Here is a 16,147-nt window from a genome sequence, read left to right as displayed (position 1 = left end):
TTTGAAGTTCTGATTTCAAATCATCGCACATTAAAGACTGAGATATTGCGATCGTAATATCTACACCCCCTGAGACCATTTGTCAGCAGCTACACTGACACTGGCACACCACGATCCGTCCAAACAGTTTCCAGCCGTATTGGCAAACACTTCGGTTTGGCTGGGCTGTTGGGCCAACTACTCGTACTGTGAGCGCTGTCATCGCCGATGTAGGAGGAGATCGGAGAACAGGCTGTAATGTGCGCACATTGGGCGAGTCCTTGGCTCGTCCAAGGATAACTCGAGCTATCCCACTGACTTGCAGCGGACTGGGAGTCGAGCGCATGCTGTTAGCGCACAAATTGATTTGTCAAATCGGGGCGCACAAGGACATTGCCATCATTAACGATGATTGCTTGAGAGCCCGGACCCTAGGATGCGTATCCGGCCGAAGGTCGTTGCGCAGTCGGTGCCAAGTTTGGGCATTGTCAACACTTTGCGTACCACCAACTGTTTCTGTTGCTGTTTCGCGCCGTCTCTTTCGTCCGCCCTATATGCGTCTCTTTCGCGGCGAAATGGTTGGAGTTTTATTAATAAACACCTTGCTGGCGGAGGAAACGGGATGGCTGCATATCGTACTCGCTCTTTGATCTTTGGAAAAACAGTCGTAATCGATTTGGAATGCTTGGCGGGATCTGCTGCTCCTTGGCTGGCAACTTGTCAGCTTCCTTTTGGCATCCCTGCCCAGCAAGTGTCTTCTGTTTCTGGCCAAGTCGGCTGGCTGCTGAGCGGTTCCATCGCACTCGGATCGGATCGGATCGGAGTGCCAAAGTTAACGTGGCCGGAACGGTTACGCTACTTTCCACCAATTAAGCGGAGCTGCAACTCGGATTGGCTGGCTAATTTAAGATGTATTGGGAATCCAATATGCAAAAGATGATCGGCTTGTAGGGGGTCAATAAGGTGCGGGAAAGGTAACTGCCTTTGTGGGCATTCGGTAACCTTGAATATTTTCTATGGTAAGTAATCTTAAAGTAGAGTAATATATTACCTAACACATTTCCAAAGTCCTAGTTATAATACTATTATCATAAAATGTTTGTAAGCCCAAAAAGTATACTGTTCTTAGAGTTCTTTTAAAAATAATAGGTATCCTAAGTGCTGTAGCCTACGAGACCCCAAATGTTCACTTAATGATAAGTGTTCTCACTTTCTTTATAATTGTAGCTTTCTGGCTTTTAATCACTTCCCATTTGAAATAAATACTATCTTAAAGCTCGATCTGCGCTTGTTGCATTTACCTTCCCACCTGAACAGGTGCCTCCACTGCCCCAACTGCCAAACTTCCAGCTCACACACAATAGCTCAAAGCCAATTTCATGAACAATTCGGGCTCGGGCAATACGAGCCATCCAATTCAGCATTTGGCCCAATCCAAATGGTAATGCGCTCGCCTCATGCCGACATTATTATTAATGATAAGCACAAGTCGCCCTTTCCGCGGTGGCGGGGAAACAATGGAGAGCTCCTATGCACTGAGAAGAAAATATATATTTTCTAAAAATACTGAATAGGAACCTTAACAATTCAGTTTTCTACTAGTTGCATAAGTGTTTTATTAACTAATTTGATGTATTTATAATGATTATTAAATTACTTATGTACATATATCACTAGTATGAATAATGCAACATTATTTTTAAAAATATGTTAGAATTTCAAATATTAATATAATTTAATAATGAATCTGAAGAGCTAATCCGTTGGTTCTCTGAATGTTTTTCGGTGTCCAGTTCTCGCAGTTCGATTTCGATTTTCGATGTAGGAAAAGCGCTGTGTTCTTATCGCCGCGTTTCTGCGGGGGGGTTTCCCCTGGCATATTAATGGTTCATTACGGTGACCCGCTGGCCCGATCCGCTCTCGACCTGGCCTGCACATGGACACGGAGGTGGACGTGGATACGGACTTGGGTGCACCGCCCAGCTACAGCTACCAGCCTCAGTGGCAGCTCCTTGTGGACGCGGTTCGCTTGGGGTTTCGATGGCTTTGTTTTGTGCCGGTACTGTGGGGACTTGCACTGACGCCTGGCGTGACGGTTTTAATTTTATTTTATTATTATGTATATGGTGGCGCAGGGTGCTTGCAGTCCCTGCCAGTCCATAGCCACCGATTCCTACCCCCTACCCCCTTTACCTACCAGTAGTTGGGCATTTTATCATGAACTTGTTTTTATGGCCGGGTCTTGGCGAGCTGCCTCGTAATTAGTTGTGGTGCTCCTGCGCCAGCGCCACCTAGCGGCCGTGGCGGGAGTAACGAACGACATTGCCCGACATTTTCAGGCCCCAAAGCTAATGAAGCAACAGCCCCAAGCCCACCTATTCCCCCGTAGATGCCGCAGACTTTCGGGCTTCATGGACGCGTGCAAATTCCATTGAAAAGGAAGTTTAACTCCGCTTTTATTCCTCGACCTCCTGCTTTTTATCTGCATTGGCCCGGCAATTTACGTGGTTCGTATTTTGTTTCTTGACTTCTTTGTATTGCCTTGCAGTTCCGCTGAGTTTCCTCGCGTCGCGGGTCCACACCACACACACCACACAATGTGGCAAGCTGAAGTTGCCGCGGCAGCCACTAATTTTGCATGCGGAAATTGGAGTTTGACATGTGCCCATGAGGGCTTTGGCTATATTATGGGAGTGTGGTATGCAAATTGCAGCCAAACTATCCTTAAACGTTTAAGGAAGCTCTTCAAAGTTGAATTCATTCAAAGTTTCCATAAAATTCTGGTAAATGAGAAATATATTAATCTCCTCTATATTACTTATATTTCTATTAATCCGTTTGGATTCGCTACACATGCTGAAAGCACCTGAATATAAATCAATTAAGCATTTTAAAATCTTTATTGAAACCCTCAATATTCTTCAAGTAATGGACCCTTAAGATAGTAAGCGTAGAAAATATATATAATATATATTCAGAAAACCGCCGACCGGCAACGACGAAGTTCTGGCTTCTTCTCCTCCAGCGTGTCCACGCCGAATCCATGCCACAATGTATCCGGCGGTTTGCTCCATCGTACGAAGTAGGTTTTATGAACGGCGACCGGCTGGGACTTGGACTTGCTCCTGGTGTCCAAGCGCCGGCGGAAGGGCCAGAGGAACCAGTGGAGTGGTCCTCGACTGGCGGAAGGCACCTGCAGCTGTCCGCAGGAAGCCAATGATTGGATCGTCTCCAGCTGCAGCGTGGGATGCGGTTGCTCCACTATCACGGAAGCTGCCTGAGAACTCCGGCTTGGCGTATTAATAGTAGTTAATCCGGTACTGGAATCAAAGACCTCCATCTTGTCCTGATTTCGTGTCGACCAGGGCTGCAGGCAGCTGGATTGTGGCGGAGAAGACTTCTCATCCGATTCCTCCGGAATGGGAGATACGCGACTGCCACGGTTACATTTGAAGCAACGTGGAATCTTGGACCTTGAAGGAGGCGGAGAAGGATCTGGTGGCGGCATTTTAACCAGGATGAAGTGGTCATTCAGCAGACAGACATCCGACACCTTCTCGTACTTCGGCTCCTCGCCGAAGAAGGCATCCAAGTCGACGTTCTGCTGGTAGATGCGGTAATCCTCTCCAAAACAATTCGGCTGCTGATCCTGCTCCTGTTTCAAAAGGCTGGATTTGCGGCATGTTCCGAAAGTCTGGACAGGCGGCCTCCAGACAATCCTTTCGAGGGACTGGTTCATGAGGCTGCGGCGCAGCAAGAGGATCCTAGCGAACATGGGACCATGAAGGCGATGGTGCAAGAACATCCTGACTGAGTTGTATACAAGCAGGCCTAAAAAAAGTTTAGATGAAAGTAAGTCATTTCACGAAGTTATAAGGAGGTGCGATATGGGTAATATGATAGCATACTTTCAGGCTAGTGTTAAAACTCAACCACTCATCTTACAAAATCATCAGCAATATCAAATAAATTAAAATTATACTGAATATAATGAAAAATCAAAATAACAAGAAATTTTAATATTCAATCGTCATGATCACATCATTACAAACAATCATCAGCAATCATTAGAATAAATCAAATTATATTGAAGATAATGAAGAATCAATAACTATTGACAAGAGAAACTTGTTAATATTCACATCTCATGATCACCATTCATCTTACAAACAATCATCAGGCAATCATTTAGAATTAACATTTCAAATCTTATATTCTGAAGGATAATTGAAGAATTCAATAACTATTTGACACAGAGAAACTTTGTTACATATTCTCACATGCGTCACTGATCTCTTGAGTTTTAAATGGGCCAAGTTTAGGTTTGCTTTTGGATATAGGTTACTCAAAACTAACTGGCGTTTTTCTTGTCGGACAGGCACAATATCCTTCGCTTGACTTTTGACACTGCACTTGGCCAAGAAACGGAGGAGGAAAGGAAGCGGCAGACAGGCGTCGAGAGTCCTTCGCCGGCTGGTTCCTCGTATCCGCTACCAATGCCAACAGCAACAGCAACAACTGGCCGTATTTTATGCCCCACGAAAACAAAAGTTATATTTATTATTTTGACAGGTAAACAAATCACGAGCTCACCGCACTCACACAGACACACAGGCGGTGGGGAAAACAACGAAATGCAGGCAAGGAGACACTCACATTTTGACTCTACCCCACCCAGCGCGGTCTTCTTCTTGCTTCTGGCTTCCGGTTTCCGCTTTCCTTTCCGCTGCCAATTGGGCGTTGTTAGCCGCTTGGCTCACCAACGGCAACTGAAGCCGCCTTTCAGGCCGCCGTTGAATGCAGCGCAGCCACATGCGTGGCCAATTAAATACCCTTTCGAAATGGGGCAGCATGAAGTCTGCGTGCATTTTGCCCAGCTGAAGTGCACAGAAAATAAACCCTAAAACAAAATAATTACAGATTCTTTGAGGATAGAAGAGAGTTCTAGAGATAGATTAAGAAGAGATTCTAGAGATACATATATGGATCATCCTAAACATTTCTTTGTTTTACATATCTTTCCTAATAAAACACAAACATCAAGCTAAAGTTCATATTAGGAACAGATATAGAGTATTTATGCTTCGGTTTTCCATCGTTCCTTAGCTTTCCCTTTTTGTTTTGCATGTTAATGGAAGGACGTTCAGACGAATTGATGGTTGACAATTAGCAAAGCATACCAAGTGCAATGTTTTTAATACTCCAATATAGAACTTGTTACATTAACGGAACATAGGAACCTAACAATAAGTGCTATCCAATGTCAAGGTTACTTACGTTTAATGTGTTTCTTTTTTTCTTGTGATACTTTGCTTCTTTCATATATTATTTAAGTTGTGTTTAGATCTAAAGTCTCAAATATATAAAAAACCGATTTGGTTGATATAATTACTTCTATCTTTATGTCCTATAGTACAACATAATTACTTCTTAAATTTCCTATATTTACCATCAGAAAAGGATATGCGTTTGCAAGGCCCAAGTAACCCTCGTAAACATGGCACATTAGTGACTATTTTTGACATGATTGAATTAGATATATTCCTGGTCTATTCCATAGGGCTATTACGCTGCTCGGGCCCGTTGATTCCAATCTTAGTTCCCAACTAATTCAGGTGCCTGACATGGCGTATTGATTGTTAATGCACGCCACATCGATAAGTCAAATGAAAGCAGAACATCAGGGGGGTGGAATAGGGAAGAATAAAGACTAAACATTAAGCAACAAGCTGCCCCAAGACGAATAGCCCCACCCATTAATCATGGGGAAGTACATGATAGGCAGAAATTCTTTGTTTACTTTGCTTTGTGGTCATGATTATTTGAGTTATAGGCTAGGCGTTAAAGTCGCGATTGTTTTCTGTTCCAAATGGAGAATTTACATTCATTATAGGTATTCTTTATGTACCTAAAAATCATGAAACACATTACCTTCAAGTAATTTTCAAAACATTTGGTTTTTCATGCACGCAAAAGTAACAATGTTAACTAACAGTCTGCAAAGTGACATGCTCGTTACTGTGGTTGCTTTCATACCCGTTACTTCTAATGCAAGTGGGTATACTAGGCTTGTTAAATAGTAACAAAAGGTGATGTCCATCAGTTCGAAGGAACGTTTAAAATATTAGAATTCTTTGATTTAGACTTATAAAAAATGTTCTCAAATTAAACATGGTGGGAAGACAAGTACATGTGAAGTACACATAAATGTAATTGAAATTGTTAGTAAGTTAATTTATTTTTAACGGACGATCTCTTTAACAAGGGACGAATTTAAATTATGTAAACGAAGTAATGGGTATCAGATAGGCGAGACTCTTCTTCTTTTTTTTATGTTACTGTGGCTATTACTGTTTAGTTGGGATGTTTATTGCACTTTATTGACACCAATTATGTGAACGGGTCGTCGATCGCATGAAATTGAACGGAAAATGCGGGGACAGCCCTTTAATGACCTTCCGACAAACTGATAATAAAACAACAAAATTAATATTTTCGAGTTGCCGAACTATAAGATACCTTACAACATACTACAAATAAAGTACTTTCAAATAATGCACATAAGACTTTAAGGTTTCTAAAAGACAACAATATTTTCTAATATTGAAAAATAATAAATTACAAATTACTTAAATATATGTAAATTGGACTATAAACTAGGCTATTTATATTGTGGAACTATTTCCTTAGAAATATGTGGTCTATATCCGTTATGTATTATAAAAATAGTTCTGATCGTAGATATGTATGTATATATAATTAGTGAACTTTAAGTTTTAAATATAAAAAACTATATTTACACGGTTGTTAATCTAGACACCGCATGTTCGAACGTTTTCACTTTCCGTAAGTGTAAAGGGTATCACAACGAAGGAGAACAAAAGCACATAATAAAATGCATTCGAGTAAAAGTTATTTTTGATTCGAAAATGCATAAATAATACATGCTTGATTTTATTTTGATGATCAGCTATGGACAAACTGGATAGACACTTTATCCAGGGAAACACTTCCCTGCACTCTTTTCACTTTTTATGATCGTTGAACTTGAACTTGTCAGCGAACTTCGGCTTACTCATCTTGAAAATAAGCAAAAACAGAGCCTGAAAACTGTAAATCATGCTTAGCCAAGTTGGTTTAAGCCACGTTTTTGCTTCCCGGTCTTTTGTGTTCGTCTGGACCGCAATGAAGGTCACTTAAGTTGTTTTTCTTACTTCTGTAAGGGAAAGGGAAACAAAGTGAACATAATTATTCCAGTTTTAATTGTCTGTGGCTCCAAGGATCGCGTTCCAGCGCTCTTCCAATCTATCCGCTCTCTTAAGCCTCTCTCGGAGCTTCCACTATTCCGGACTTTGCAGCGTAGGCTTCATTGCTTTGGAAGGCCTGAAACTGGAATCATTTGGCGCCGAGCAGCCAGACTTATCGGTCGTTCCAGTCTCGACTTCTGTTTCGGATCTCCTTCAAAACCCAAGATAACGATCCATTGGGAATAATAATAATTGTGTAAATAATGCATATTATTCATTTAAATTCGTATTGCCGAATTAGAGTTCAAAACGTTTAATTATAGTGTACACTGTGTGATTTGTGAAAGTGATTTTTGTGGCTTGCAAATAGATTAAAAAACCAAAAAACTAGTTTTTTATTACAGGATACTAAACAGCAAACCAATCGATCAAATCAACCATTAACTAAATGCGCACACCTTTTCACCGAAGTCAATGATGAGATAGCTAGTCAGATCCATTAAGAACAATGGCTTTTAAATGTCATAGCTATAAGTATCTATAGTTTAGTTGTTGAGCTCAAAATACGTTGGTAAAAGTGCATAATTACGATCTAACTGATTATTATCATACACCTTTGCCAAAAGGAAAATGTGACGATTAAAAATGAATTCAAAGAGTAATTATAGGGGCTGCATCGTAAACCAAAATGAATGCCATAAATTATTACGTAATCAAGTAATTTGCGATTAGACAACCTAAAAAACAAGGAAAAGTTTTGTTACCACCCTCGTTGCATTTTATGGTTATGGCTTACGGTTGCTGCAACAAACATTTGGCTTCCCCATTGCAGCAGGCCATGTGTCTGCCCCTTGCCAAGAAAGTAAAAGAGCCCCAATGTGCAACTGGCCAAAGCGAAGAGCACTGCGAAAAGAGAATAAAGAGGCACTTGCACTTTTTGGAAACCCTTTCAACAGGGCAGTAGCGTACGAATAAATTTGTTAAGGCCTCCTTAAAACAATCTTTTTTGTTCAAATTGAAAATATTTAAAATGTTTATCATATTGAGTTAGTTTTGTAGTTGTATGTGGCATTTATGTAGAGCCCTTTAGTGAAGTTTGCAATTAAGTATTCTCATGTTAAGTATATAAAATCGAAAGAAGGTAAAGCTAAAATGTGTTAGTATCATTTTCGATATAAGTCCCCTTTTCTACGCTCCTGCATCCCGTTTTCTTCGTGTGCGTTTGTCTCTTTTCTGTGTGCCACATTGGAGTGCACGTAATTTTCCATTTAGTGGCAGGCGAATCGAAAACGAAAGTGGAAATGTTGCACTGTCGCTGGTGGCTGCATCACCTCCTCGCTCGCCCACGCCGCTCGCTCTTGGCCAGCCGGTTGTAAAGTCGAGGAAGAAACTTGAGTGAAGAAACCCAAACCCAAACTCAAAAGCCAAAAGTTGTGAAAAGGAAATCCGCAAATGCGGAAGAGCCAGGCCAGTCCAGGCCTGTCCAGTCAGTCAGTCAAACGATCCGTGACTCAAAACCATTATTTTTCATTATAGCCATTGATTGCATCGCATCGCACTTGGTTCTGCCCGATTAAGCTGTCAAAGGGCACCGGATTTCGGAAGCCAGGGAACCCGTACACCCGATAAGAAACGCTCACCATGATAGAACGAGAAATTATCCAGTAAGTGTTAATGCTTATCGGTTGTTTGACCATACGAGTATGTGGCACAGATGAAGAGCTGCACCACAATCTCCTTATGCAGTAAAAGCAATATATGGTTGAACGATTTCACTTGCTTGTATTTTGTTTTAATATTACAAGTATGCTAAGTATGCTATTTTAAGCCCATTTACTATTATACGTTCTTTGGTTTAGTAGCTTTGGTGGAATCTACTGATAGAAGCCACCATTAAACGCTATTTTCCAGCCCATGCAGCCTTGACTGTCGTTCGCTTGGCCACTCGAGTACCCGAAAAAGGGGCCAAGACCCAGTGTCAATACTTCGAGGCGGCTTGAGCCTCAACATTCTCCAGTATCTTATGTTGTACTATATTGTGGCGACTTGGCAAAGTCCGAGCGCTTGAACATTGCACATGCAGCGGGCGCATACAAATAGATAAATTAAATCATTTCGGGGCTGGCCGAGACTCGACTTTGTTTCAATATTTGCCAACTCGGAGTGGGTAGCAAACGTTTCTAGCTGTTGGGCATTTCGCTTCGATCTGTGCACTATATTTGTTCTTTATTTCAGCACTACACCTGCCTCGGAGCGCATCTTTGACGTCCTCAAGGATGTCCTGCAATTTGTCGAGCTCTATGTGCGAATCCTGCTGGAGCTGTTTGTTTGCCTGGTGCAGATTGTCCTGCCCAAGAAGCAGAAGGATGTCAGCGGGGAGATAGTTCTAGTAAAAGCATAATTTATTCCATTTCTACTTTTACCTTTATCTTACCACCTTACAAACCCGCAGATAACCGGAACTGGCCACGGAATCGGTCGGGAGTTGGCCCTCCACTATGCTTCCTTGGGTAGCACTGTGGTTTGTGTGGACATCGACGGGAAAAACAATCTGCAGACGGTGGAGAAGGCCAAACGACTCCAACTCGGCGAGGTGTACAGCTACAGGTATTAAACATATTAAACAAATTTATAAAGAAATAACATTTTGATTTGGCAGCTGCGATGTTTCCAAGCGCGACGAGGTTATGGCACTGGCGGATCGGGTCAAGTCGGAGGTTGGATGCATATCCGTGCTGGTGAATAATGTTGGCATAATGCCAACCCATCCCATCCTGCAGCAATCGGCCGAGGAAATCCAGCGGGTCTTCGATGTGAACGTGTTCTCGCAGTTCTGGACCCTCCAGGCCTTTCTGCCGCACATGCAGGAGAAGTGTCGTGGCCACATCATCTGCCTGTCCTCAATCGCCGGCTTGGTGGGCATCTCCAACCTGGTTCCCTATTGCGCCACAAAGTTCGCAGTTCGTGGCCTGATGGAGGCACTGCATGCCGAACTACGAGAGGGACCCTACAGGGATCTGGTAGGATAACCAAACCACAGCTTAATTATATGAAAAATATGTGAATCTCGACCATTTACAGATTCGAACCACCTCCATCTTCCCCTATATGACCAACACTGGCCTCTGCAAGCATCCCAAGGTGAAGTTCCCATCGATCCTGGGCCTGCTGGATCCCAAGCAGGTGGCCAGAAGGATCGTGGAGGCGCACCGCACCGACCTCATGGAGGTAACCATACCGAGCTGCCTCCTCCACATCAACAACTGGACGCGACTCCTGCCCGACCACTGCGGCCTGATGCTCAAGGACTTCATCGACAGCGGAGTGGAGTCGGATTTGATTTAGTTTACCTTCTATATGTTAGATCATAGATCGAGCTACAATGTGTTGCAGTACAATAAACTTACATTTGGAGTTTGTATTAAAGTAAAACCATCTAGATATTCAGCTTTGCTTTTGGAGGAATGCAAAAAATTTGCAAAGCTTCCAAGTAAGATGTAAGATTTCCTCAAAAAATGTACAATTCAAACTTAAAACGCAAAGTACGCACTAAATTCATCCAAACATTACGACCATCTAGTTACTTACTTAAAGTTTATTGTTTAAAATTACTTAATTAATTATTTTATATTGAAATGTTACACAATCCTTAATATCTTATATTTTATTTGTATTCTAAATTATTCTTTAAGTTTAAACTTTAAAATCAAAAATATAAGCCAGGAATTAATGGTTTATGGTCAAAATGAAGAAACAATTTTTAACAACTTTCTAGTTTATGGTGACCTAAAGTTACCTTAAACAAAGGCAAATACTCCAAATAGTTTCTACTTCGTTTTGAATGCAATTTCTTAAAGTTTCTTTAGTTTCTTAAGTTGCAGTTACTTGTTGCAATTAAATCGATAGCGATAACACACGTTAATCGATTGACAGCAAATCTGGCTGTTTATAGCTAAATCGACTTGCATTGCCAACTCCACTGCAAATCAGCTGTGTGATGAAAACAAAAGGCGATGGCTTGCGAAGTAAAACACTGCGGAGAAATCCGGGATTTTAGGAAAGTTCAGGAATACTTTGGACTCGGACATGGTAAGATAGCTTTGCCACAAACCTCTGCAGCACGTATTCATAACGAATCCGTTCGGAACAGATGACAACTGGTTAAATGCGATAAACCATGCCATATCACCCACTGGGGAACTGATTGCCATGGCCCAGGGTGAAAAGTTGGCCTTCCTCAGCACCTGCTGGAACAGCCATGGCAATGGCAATACCTACGTACTTGGCTGGTGCGGCGAGTTGGAGGATCGCAACCAAATCGTGACCAGCCTCACCTGTTTGCCGATGACTCAGAACAAGAGCACAGATGGAGCCATCGAATGGACGTGCGTGGCAGTTGGCCTGTGCTCTGGAATGGTTATCTTCTACACGGACTCGGGCGTAAAAATCTTCTCGCAATGGTTAGTTGGGACATTAATCGTAGCTACGTTCTTAACCGACTGTACTTTCCAGCTGCCAAGAAGATCCGGTCATTGCAGTCAAGCTGCAGTCCGCTCCGCGTCATTCCGAGGCGGATTCCCTGCTCTACATCGTTTATCCACGCTGCCTGTGCTTCATCCAGGGCCAGGACATTTTGCCCACGCTGACAAACTGCCGGCACAATGTGCAAAGAGGTGCCTTGGATCGTGGATCGTATCCCACGGCAGATGTGGTGCCATTCCAGAAGTATAAGTTCAAGCAAGAGCGAGAGGCCGTCATCAACGATGCAGCCATCTCTACCACACAGCGACCTCCCACATACGACTACATTGTTCAGCAGAGCATCGGTCTCGGTTACTTTGCCAAGGTGCATGCCACGCCGCCGAGGAGCTCACAGGTTCTGGCCGCCGGAGCCGAGCCCTATTTGGGCTTCTTTCAGGCGGAGGAGGGTTATAAAACGATGTCGCTGGGTGAGGTTGCTAAAGATGTTATCGGAATAGCCTACAAGAACCTGCTGGGCGGAATCTTTCGACGAGCTCCGGAGCCCCTGCCATCGCCCGAGGAATCCCCACTGCCCGTGCCCACAAAAGAAGCACCGATGCGGATTCGCTGTCGTCTATACGACGGAAAGAGAGACGGACTGACATTGGCTGTGGCACCAGGAGGACGCCTGGCTGTCGTCACAGATAATCTGGATCGTGTGATGTTGGTGGACACACACCAGGCCATTATCTTGCGCGTGTGGAAGGGCTATCGAGATGCCCAGTGCGCATTCGTTCCAGTAAAAGAAAAATCTGTTCGCGGTATCAAAACGCACAAGCGAAAGGCTTTGTTCCTGGTTATCTACGCTCCGCGAATGGGCTGCCTGGACATCTGGGCACTGCAAAACGGACCCAAGGTGGCTGCATTCAATGTTTCGAAGAGCGGCCAACTGATATACAACAATCACAGTCCCCTAGGCTCCGGCGGAAGCAGTGGATCTGGTAGTAGTAGCAGTCAGTCAAGAAAAGCTTTAGCCATCAATCATTGCTTGTTTCTGGACCCCAGCGATGGCAGCCTAAAGGAGATACACATTCCCTTTCACTACGCGCTCAGCGAGACCAGTTCCCAGACATCGCGGGATATCCATATGCTTAGGCGCCTTAGAAATCAATTAAGAGCCATAAACCATGGCCAAGCCAAAGATGAAGCGTTGCGGGAGATTGGCGAACTGGCAAGTGAACTACAGACGTTAGAGGTGCGGCAACAGTGCCTGGAGATGTTGCTAAAGAGCAAGAAGCTGCAGCCACAGGTGTTTCAGTGCCTCATTAATGCATTCATAAGGAAACCTCTATCTGAGACAACGGGCTCGGAGGAATTCGTCAACCAAATCGAGAACTATAAACGCTTGACAGATCTCTACTTGGCACTTAGTCAAGCCAATCAGCGGGAAGACAACGAGCCACCCGTAGAATACTTAGAGCTCTCTGATGCTGATCTTGTCACCATAAACAAGTTGGTTTTGCTTTTGGACGACGGCACCGAAAAGGATAAACCCGCCGGCACTCGCGAAGTGAGCTTCAAGTTGCAGGCGGAGCATAAGACCGAAGAGTTTGTTGATTACCTGAGCATCTTTAACATCGATAGTCCGGATGGCATAAGTCTACTTCCGGAGAAGTCAGATAAGTTTGGTGCCGTAAGCATCGATCTCTTCAGTCAGTTTTTTGCCCAGGGGCTTTGCTTTGGTAAATTCAAGCAGTGGATCAATCAGGCGTGTCTGCCCAGCAGAGATTTACTAAAGTTAATAATTTGGTTTTGGCTCGAGAAGCCTTTTAAGTACAACAACTGGTAAGAAAAACATTTCATAAATTGTTTTCTTGACTTATCTAGAATCTGTTTTCAGTGATGAAGTGGTGGAGGACATGTCCAGAATTGCTGCTATGGTGCAGACTATTTGCGATCTGGCTGGTGAACATATCCACGACTATGCCTACAATGCCATTTCGCCGTGGTGGCAAGAAGTTCGAGAACTTCTCCTGGAGAGTAAACAATTTTCTGGCTTGCTGGTAGCCATTGTTTGCAAAACGGTAGCGAGTAATTTGTGGCGAAACAGAAAAGAGGTAGGTCTCCTGGTCATAAAAACCAAAAAACTCTATTGCAAAAACATGTTTTCATTAGGGATCTTGTGACGAATCCTCGCAAAACGAGGATGAGGAGCGTTGGGAACGTATCTCCCACGATGAGGCTCAGTGGGGATTGCTCACTGGCAAGCTGGAGGATGTGGCCGTGCTCGGAGCCATACTAAGGTAAGTGCCAAATCTCTCCACCTAGTTCTTAATTAAATTTTGCTCCCTTTGCAGTAAGCCTCTCACCTGCCGGGATCCTGTAGGTCCAGAGATGTCCTACGAGCCGCCGGACTGCAGCCTCAAAAGCATTGTGAGCAGCGGCAAAGGCATCGTCACCGAACTGACTGCCAAGTGGCTGATCAGTGCACAATTACATCCCAGCAAAGTTCTGGAGATCTCGCCTCCCGAAAACGAGTTAGACGATGAGAGCAAAATTAAGATAAAGGATGAGACAACTGAGAAGCCAGCCAATGAAGAGGCAGAATCAGAAGAGGATTTGGAAATGGCAAAGGAAGCGCACGCGCCAAATAAGGACGCCCACGAACCTATTCTCGAACGATTGTCTCTGCTCCGTGCCCACTTTCCCTTCAGCTTGGAATCGGGCGTCCTCTTAAGTCTCATGTCGTGGCAGTACATGGTCCAGTGGAGCAAGCAGCTCTCATCGCTAGATCACCTAAAGGCTGCTTTGCTTTGCCTAAACCAATTCCGGACACCTGACTGGGCCCTAAAGCACGGAATATGCTGCATGCTGTGGAATGCCACCCTGAAGTTTCCTCTCCAGGCGGCGGCAAAGCTTATTCAGAAAGTGGGACGCCTGCCAGTGGACAAAATGTGCCAGCAAGATCTCGAGATGTCGGCGGGAAAAGTGCCAGAGTTTCTGGAACTGAGCCTCGAATTCCTGCAGCATTTCACCGCTTCCATGGAGCACGATAAGCGGGAATTGCACTTTGAGCAGTCGCTTAGCGAAGGAGCCCTGCCATTGCAGTTCCTGGCTCTCCAGCAGCACCATGCCATGCCGCAGTTGCTCCGTCTTCAAACCGAACTGTGTAGCGTGCTGCACTTCGTGTCCTTCTTCCAGTTGCGCATTCCAAAACCACTAACCACTCTTTTTGACTCGATGAGCAACAAAGCTCTGCTGGCGGACATCAACAAGGAACTGCCTTATGTTTTGCCTGCACCAGATCTTGTCCTGCAACAGCAACGCACTGATTTCCTGTGTCGCCTTGTGGTCGCTACCATGGACCTGATTAGAGAGGATTTGGAGCAGCTGTACATTCTCGATCACGTCTTTTACATGGCCAAGATCTGTGCGTTGGCCGACAGTTGGGAGGTCGACAAACTTCCTATCCTACGACGGCAGGTAAGAATTGCCTTTAAGTTGGGAGTGTATGTCATTTCTTATCTAGCAACCCATGAACCCACTTGACGGGCACTTACGATGACTTTTGGCTTATAACATCAGTTTGTTTTCTTGTTCAATAGGGAGCACAACAGAGGAGACACAATGGAATAAAAAATATATTTAAACTATCTTTCCCTTCTCCAGGTGGTTGAGTTGTACGCTTTTGGATATGATGCTGAGGCTCAAATGTTGCTCCAGGACATCAGCGATGACGAGGAGCTGGGCCGACTGCTGCTGGAGATCGCTGGCCGAAGACTCAATCTTTACGCAGAAAGCTCTCAGTCCACGTTCCTGAAGATTGCCTCTGTTGGCCACCAGTTGCTGGCCTACCTGGACAACCTGGTAAGTGCTGCCAGCGTATACCATCCGCAGTACTGATCCACGCTCACTTCTCACACCGCTTCCGCAGAAGGAGCCCATGACGGAGAACAACATTCATATTGCGGCCACCAAGCCCGAGGAGATCGATGTAGCCGCCCTGGACAGACTGTTGTCCCACGCCTACAAATGCCTCTGTCGACGCGAGTCCAAGCAACTGCCCATCATTGCCCAGATGTACAACGCCGTGCGTGTCCTGCAGAATTAGGAGCGAGGATGACACGAAAACACTAAGTTTATTTTTCGTTTATCGCATGATTTTTGTGGGCTTAAGAATGAACCCAATGTTTATGATAAAGCACTACACGAACTCCACATCGGCTCATAATCAATAATCACAAAACCATTCAATCAACTTACGGAAAGCATTACGTTAACAGATATAAAGAAAAGAGGGAATCAAAGATCGACACCGATAGGATATACAACACGAATTTGATGTAAATCGTTAATTTTGAATAATACTGAAAGGCTTATGAAGCACACTCATGCAAGCCTTCAAGGATTATGAACATATATATTTAATGAAATAAAAAATTAATTTCAACATTGTTTTA

General features: G+C 44.0%; 3 protein-coding genes across 4 annotated transcripts; 2 read left to right on the top strand and 1 right to left on the bottom strand.

Annotated features, from left to right (window-relative positions):
* Positions 1 to 2,953: 2,953 nt before the first annotated feature.
* Positions 2,954 to 4,729, bottom strand: LOC122626726. The gene is made up of 2 exons (XM_043807095.1): positions 4,636 to 4,729; positions 2,954 to 3,810 (listed from the first exon to the last, which is right to left on the bottom strand). The coding sequence occupies exon 2, from the start codon at positions 3,782 to 3,784 to the stop codon at positions 2,954 to 2,956; it is 831 nt and encodes a 276-aa protein (XP_043663030.1). The 5' UTR covers positions 3,785 to 3,810; positions 4,636 to 4,729.
* Positions 4,730 to 7,385: 2,656 nt separating this feature from the next.
* Positions 7,386 to 10,613, top strand: LOC122626274 (short-chain dehydrogenase/reductase family 16C member 6). 2 transcript variants are annotated; one of them, XM_043806470.1, is made up of 6 exons: positions 7,386 to 7,482; positions 8,763 to 8,890; positions 9,462 to 9,615; positions 9,679 to 9,833; positions 9,886 to 10,246; positions 10,308 to 10,613. In XM_043806470.1, the coding sequence occupies exons 2-6, from the start codon at positions 8,868 to 8,870 to the stop codon at positions 10,569 to 10,571; spliced, it is 957 nt and encodes a 318-aa protein (XP_043662405.1). In that variant the 5' UTR covers positions 7,386 to 7,482; positions 8,763 to 8,867; the 3' UTR covers positions 10,572 to 10,613. The 2 variants fall into 2 exon arrangements, with proteins under 2 accessions (XP_043662405.1, XP_043662406.1); XM_043806471.1 differs by lacking the exon at positions 7,386 to 7,482 and adding an exon at positions 8,364 to 8,382.
* A 596-nt stretch (positions 10,614 to 11,209) lies between these two features.
* On the top strand, positions 11,210 to 16,137 carry LOC122623569 (rab3 GTPase-activating protein regulatory subunit). Its single transcript, XM_043802798.1, has 8 exons — positions 11,210 to 11,315; positions 11,377 to 11,686; positions 11,739 to 13,532; positions 13,588 to 13,804; positions 13,863 to 13,990; positions 14,045 to 15,170; positions 15,357 to 15,554; positions 15,622 to 16,137. Exons 1-8 carry the CDS (start codon positions 11,240 to 11,242, stop codon positions 15,796 to 15,798), a joined length of 4,026 nt encoding a protein of 1,341 aa, XP_043658733.1. The 5' UTR covers positions 11,210 to 11,239; the 3' UTR covers positions 15,799 to 16,137.
* The last annotated feature ends 10 nt before the right edge of the window (positions 16,138 to 16,147 follow it).

Source organism: Drosophila teissieri, chromosome 2L (assembly GCF_016746235.2).
Source record: "Drosophila teissieri strain GT53w chromosome 2L, Prin_Dtei_1.1, whole genome shotgun sequence".
Taxonomy (NCBI): Eukaryota; Metazoa; Arthropoda; class Insecta; order Diptera; family Drosophilidae; genus Drosophila; species Drosophila teissieri.
The sequence above is the reverse complement of the archived record's forward strand: the minus strand, read 5'-3'. Positions and strand labels throughout refer to the sequence as shown.

Coding starts and splice junctions, on each gene's coding strand:
- LOC122626726 (XM_043807095.1), bottom strand. CDS start 3,784: ATGTTCTTGCACCATCGCCTTCATGGTCCCATGTTCGCTAGGATCCTC.
- LOC122626274 (XM_043806470.1), top strand. CDS start 8,868: ATGATAGAACGAGAAATTATCCA. Junction 9,616..9,678: donor TCAGCGGGGAGATAGTTCTA/GTAAAAGCATAA, acceptor ACAAACCCGCAG/ATAACCGGAACTGGCCACGG. Junction 9,834..9,885: donor GGCGAGGTGTACAGCTACAG/GTATTAAACATA, acceptor TTGATTTGGCAG/CTGCGATGTTTCCAAGCGCG.
- LOC122623569 (XM_043802798.1), top strand. CDS start 11,240: ATGGCTTGCGAAGTAAAACACTGCGGAGAAATCCGGGATTTTAGGAAA. Junction 13,533..13,587: donor CCTTTTAAGTACAACAACTG/GTAAGAAAAACA, acceptor ATCTGTTTTCAG/TGATGAAGTGGTGGAGGACA. Junction 15,555..15,621: donor TGGCCTACCTGGACAACCTG/GTAAGTGCTGCC, acceptor CCGCTTCCGCAG/AAGGAGCCCATGACGGAGAA.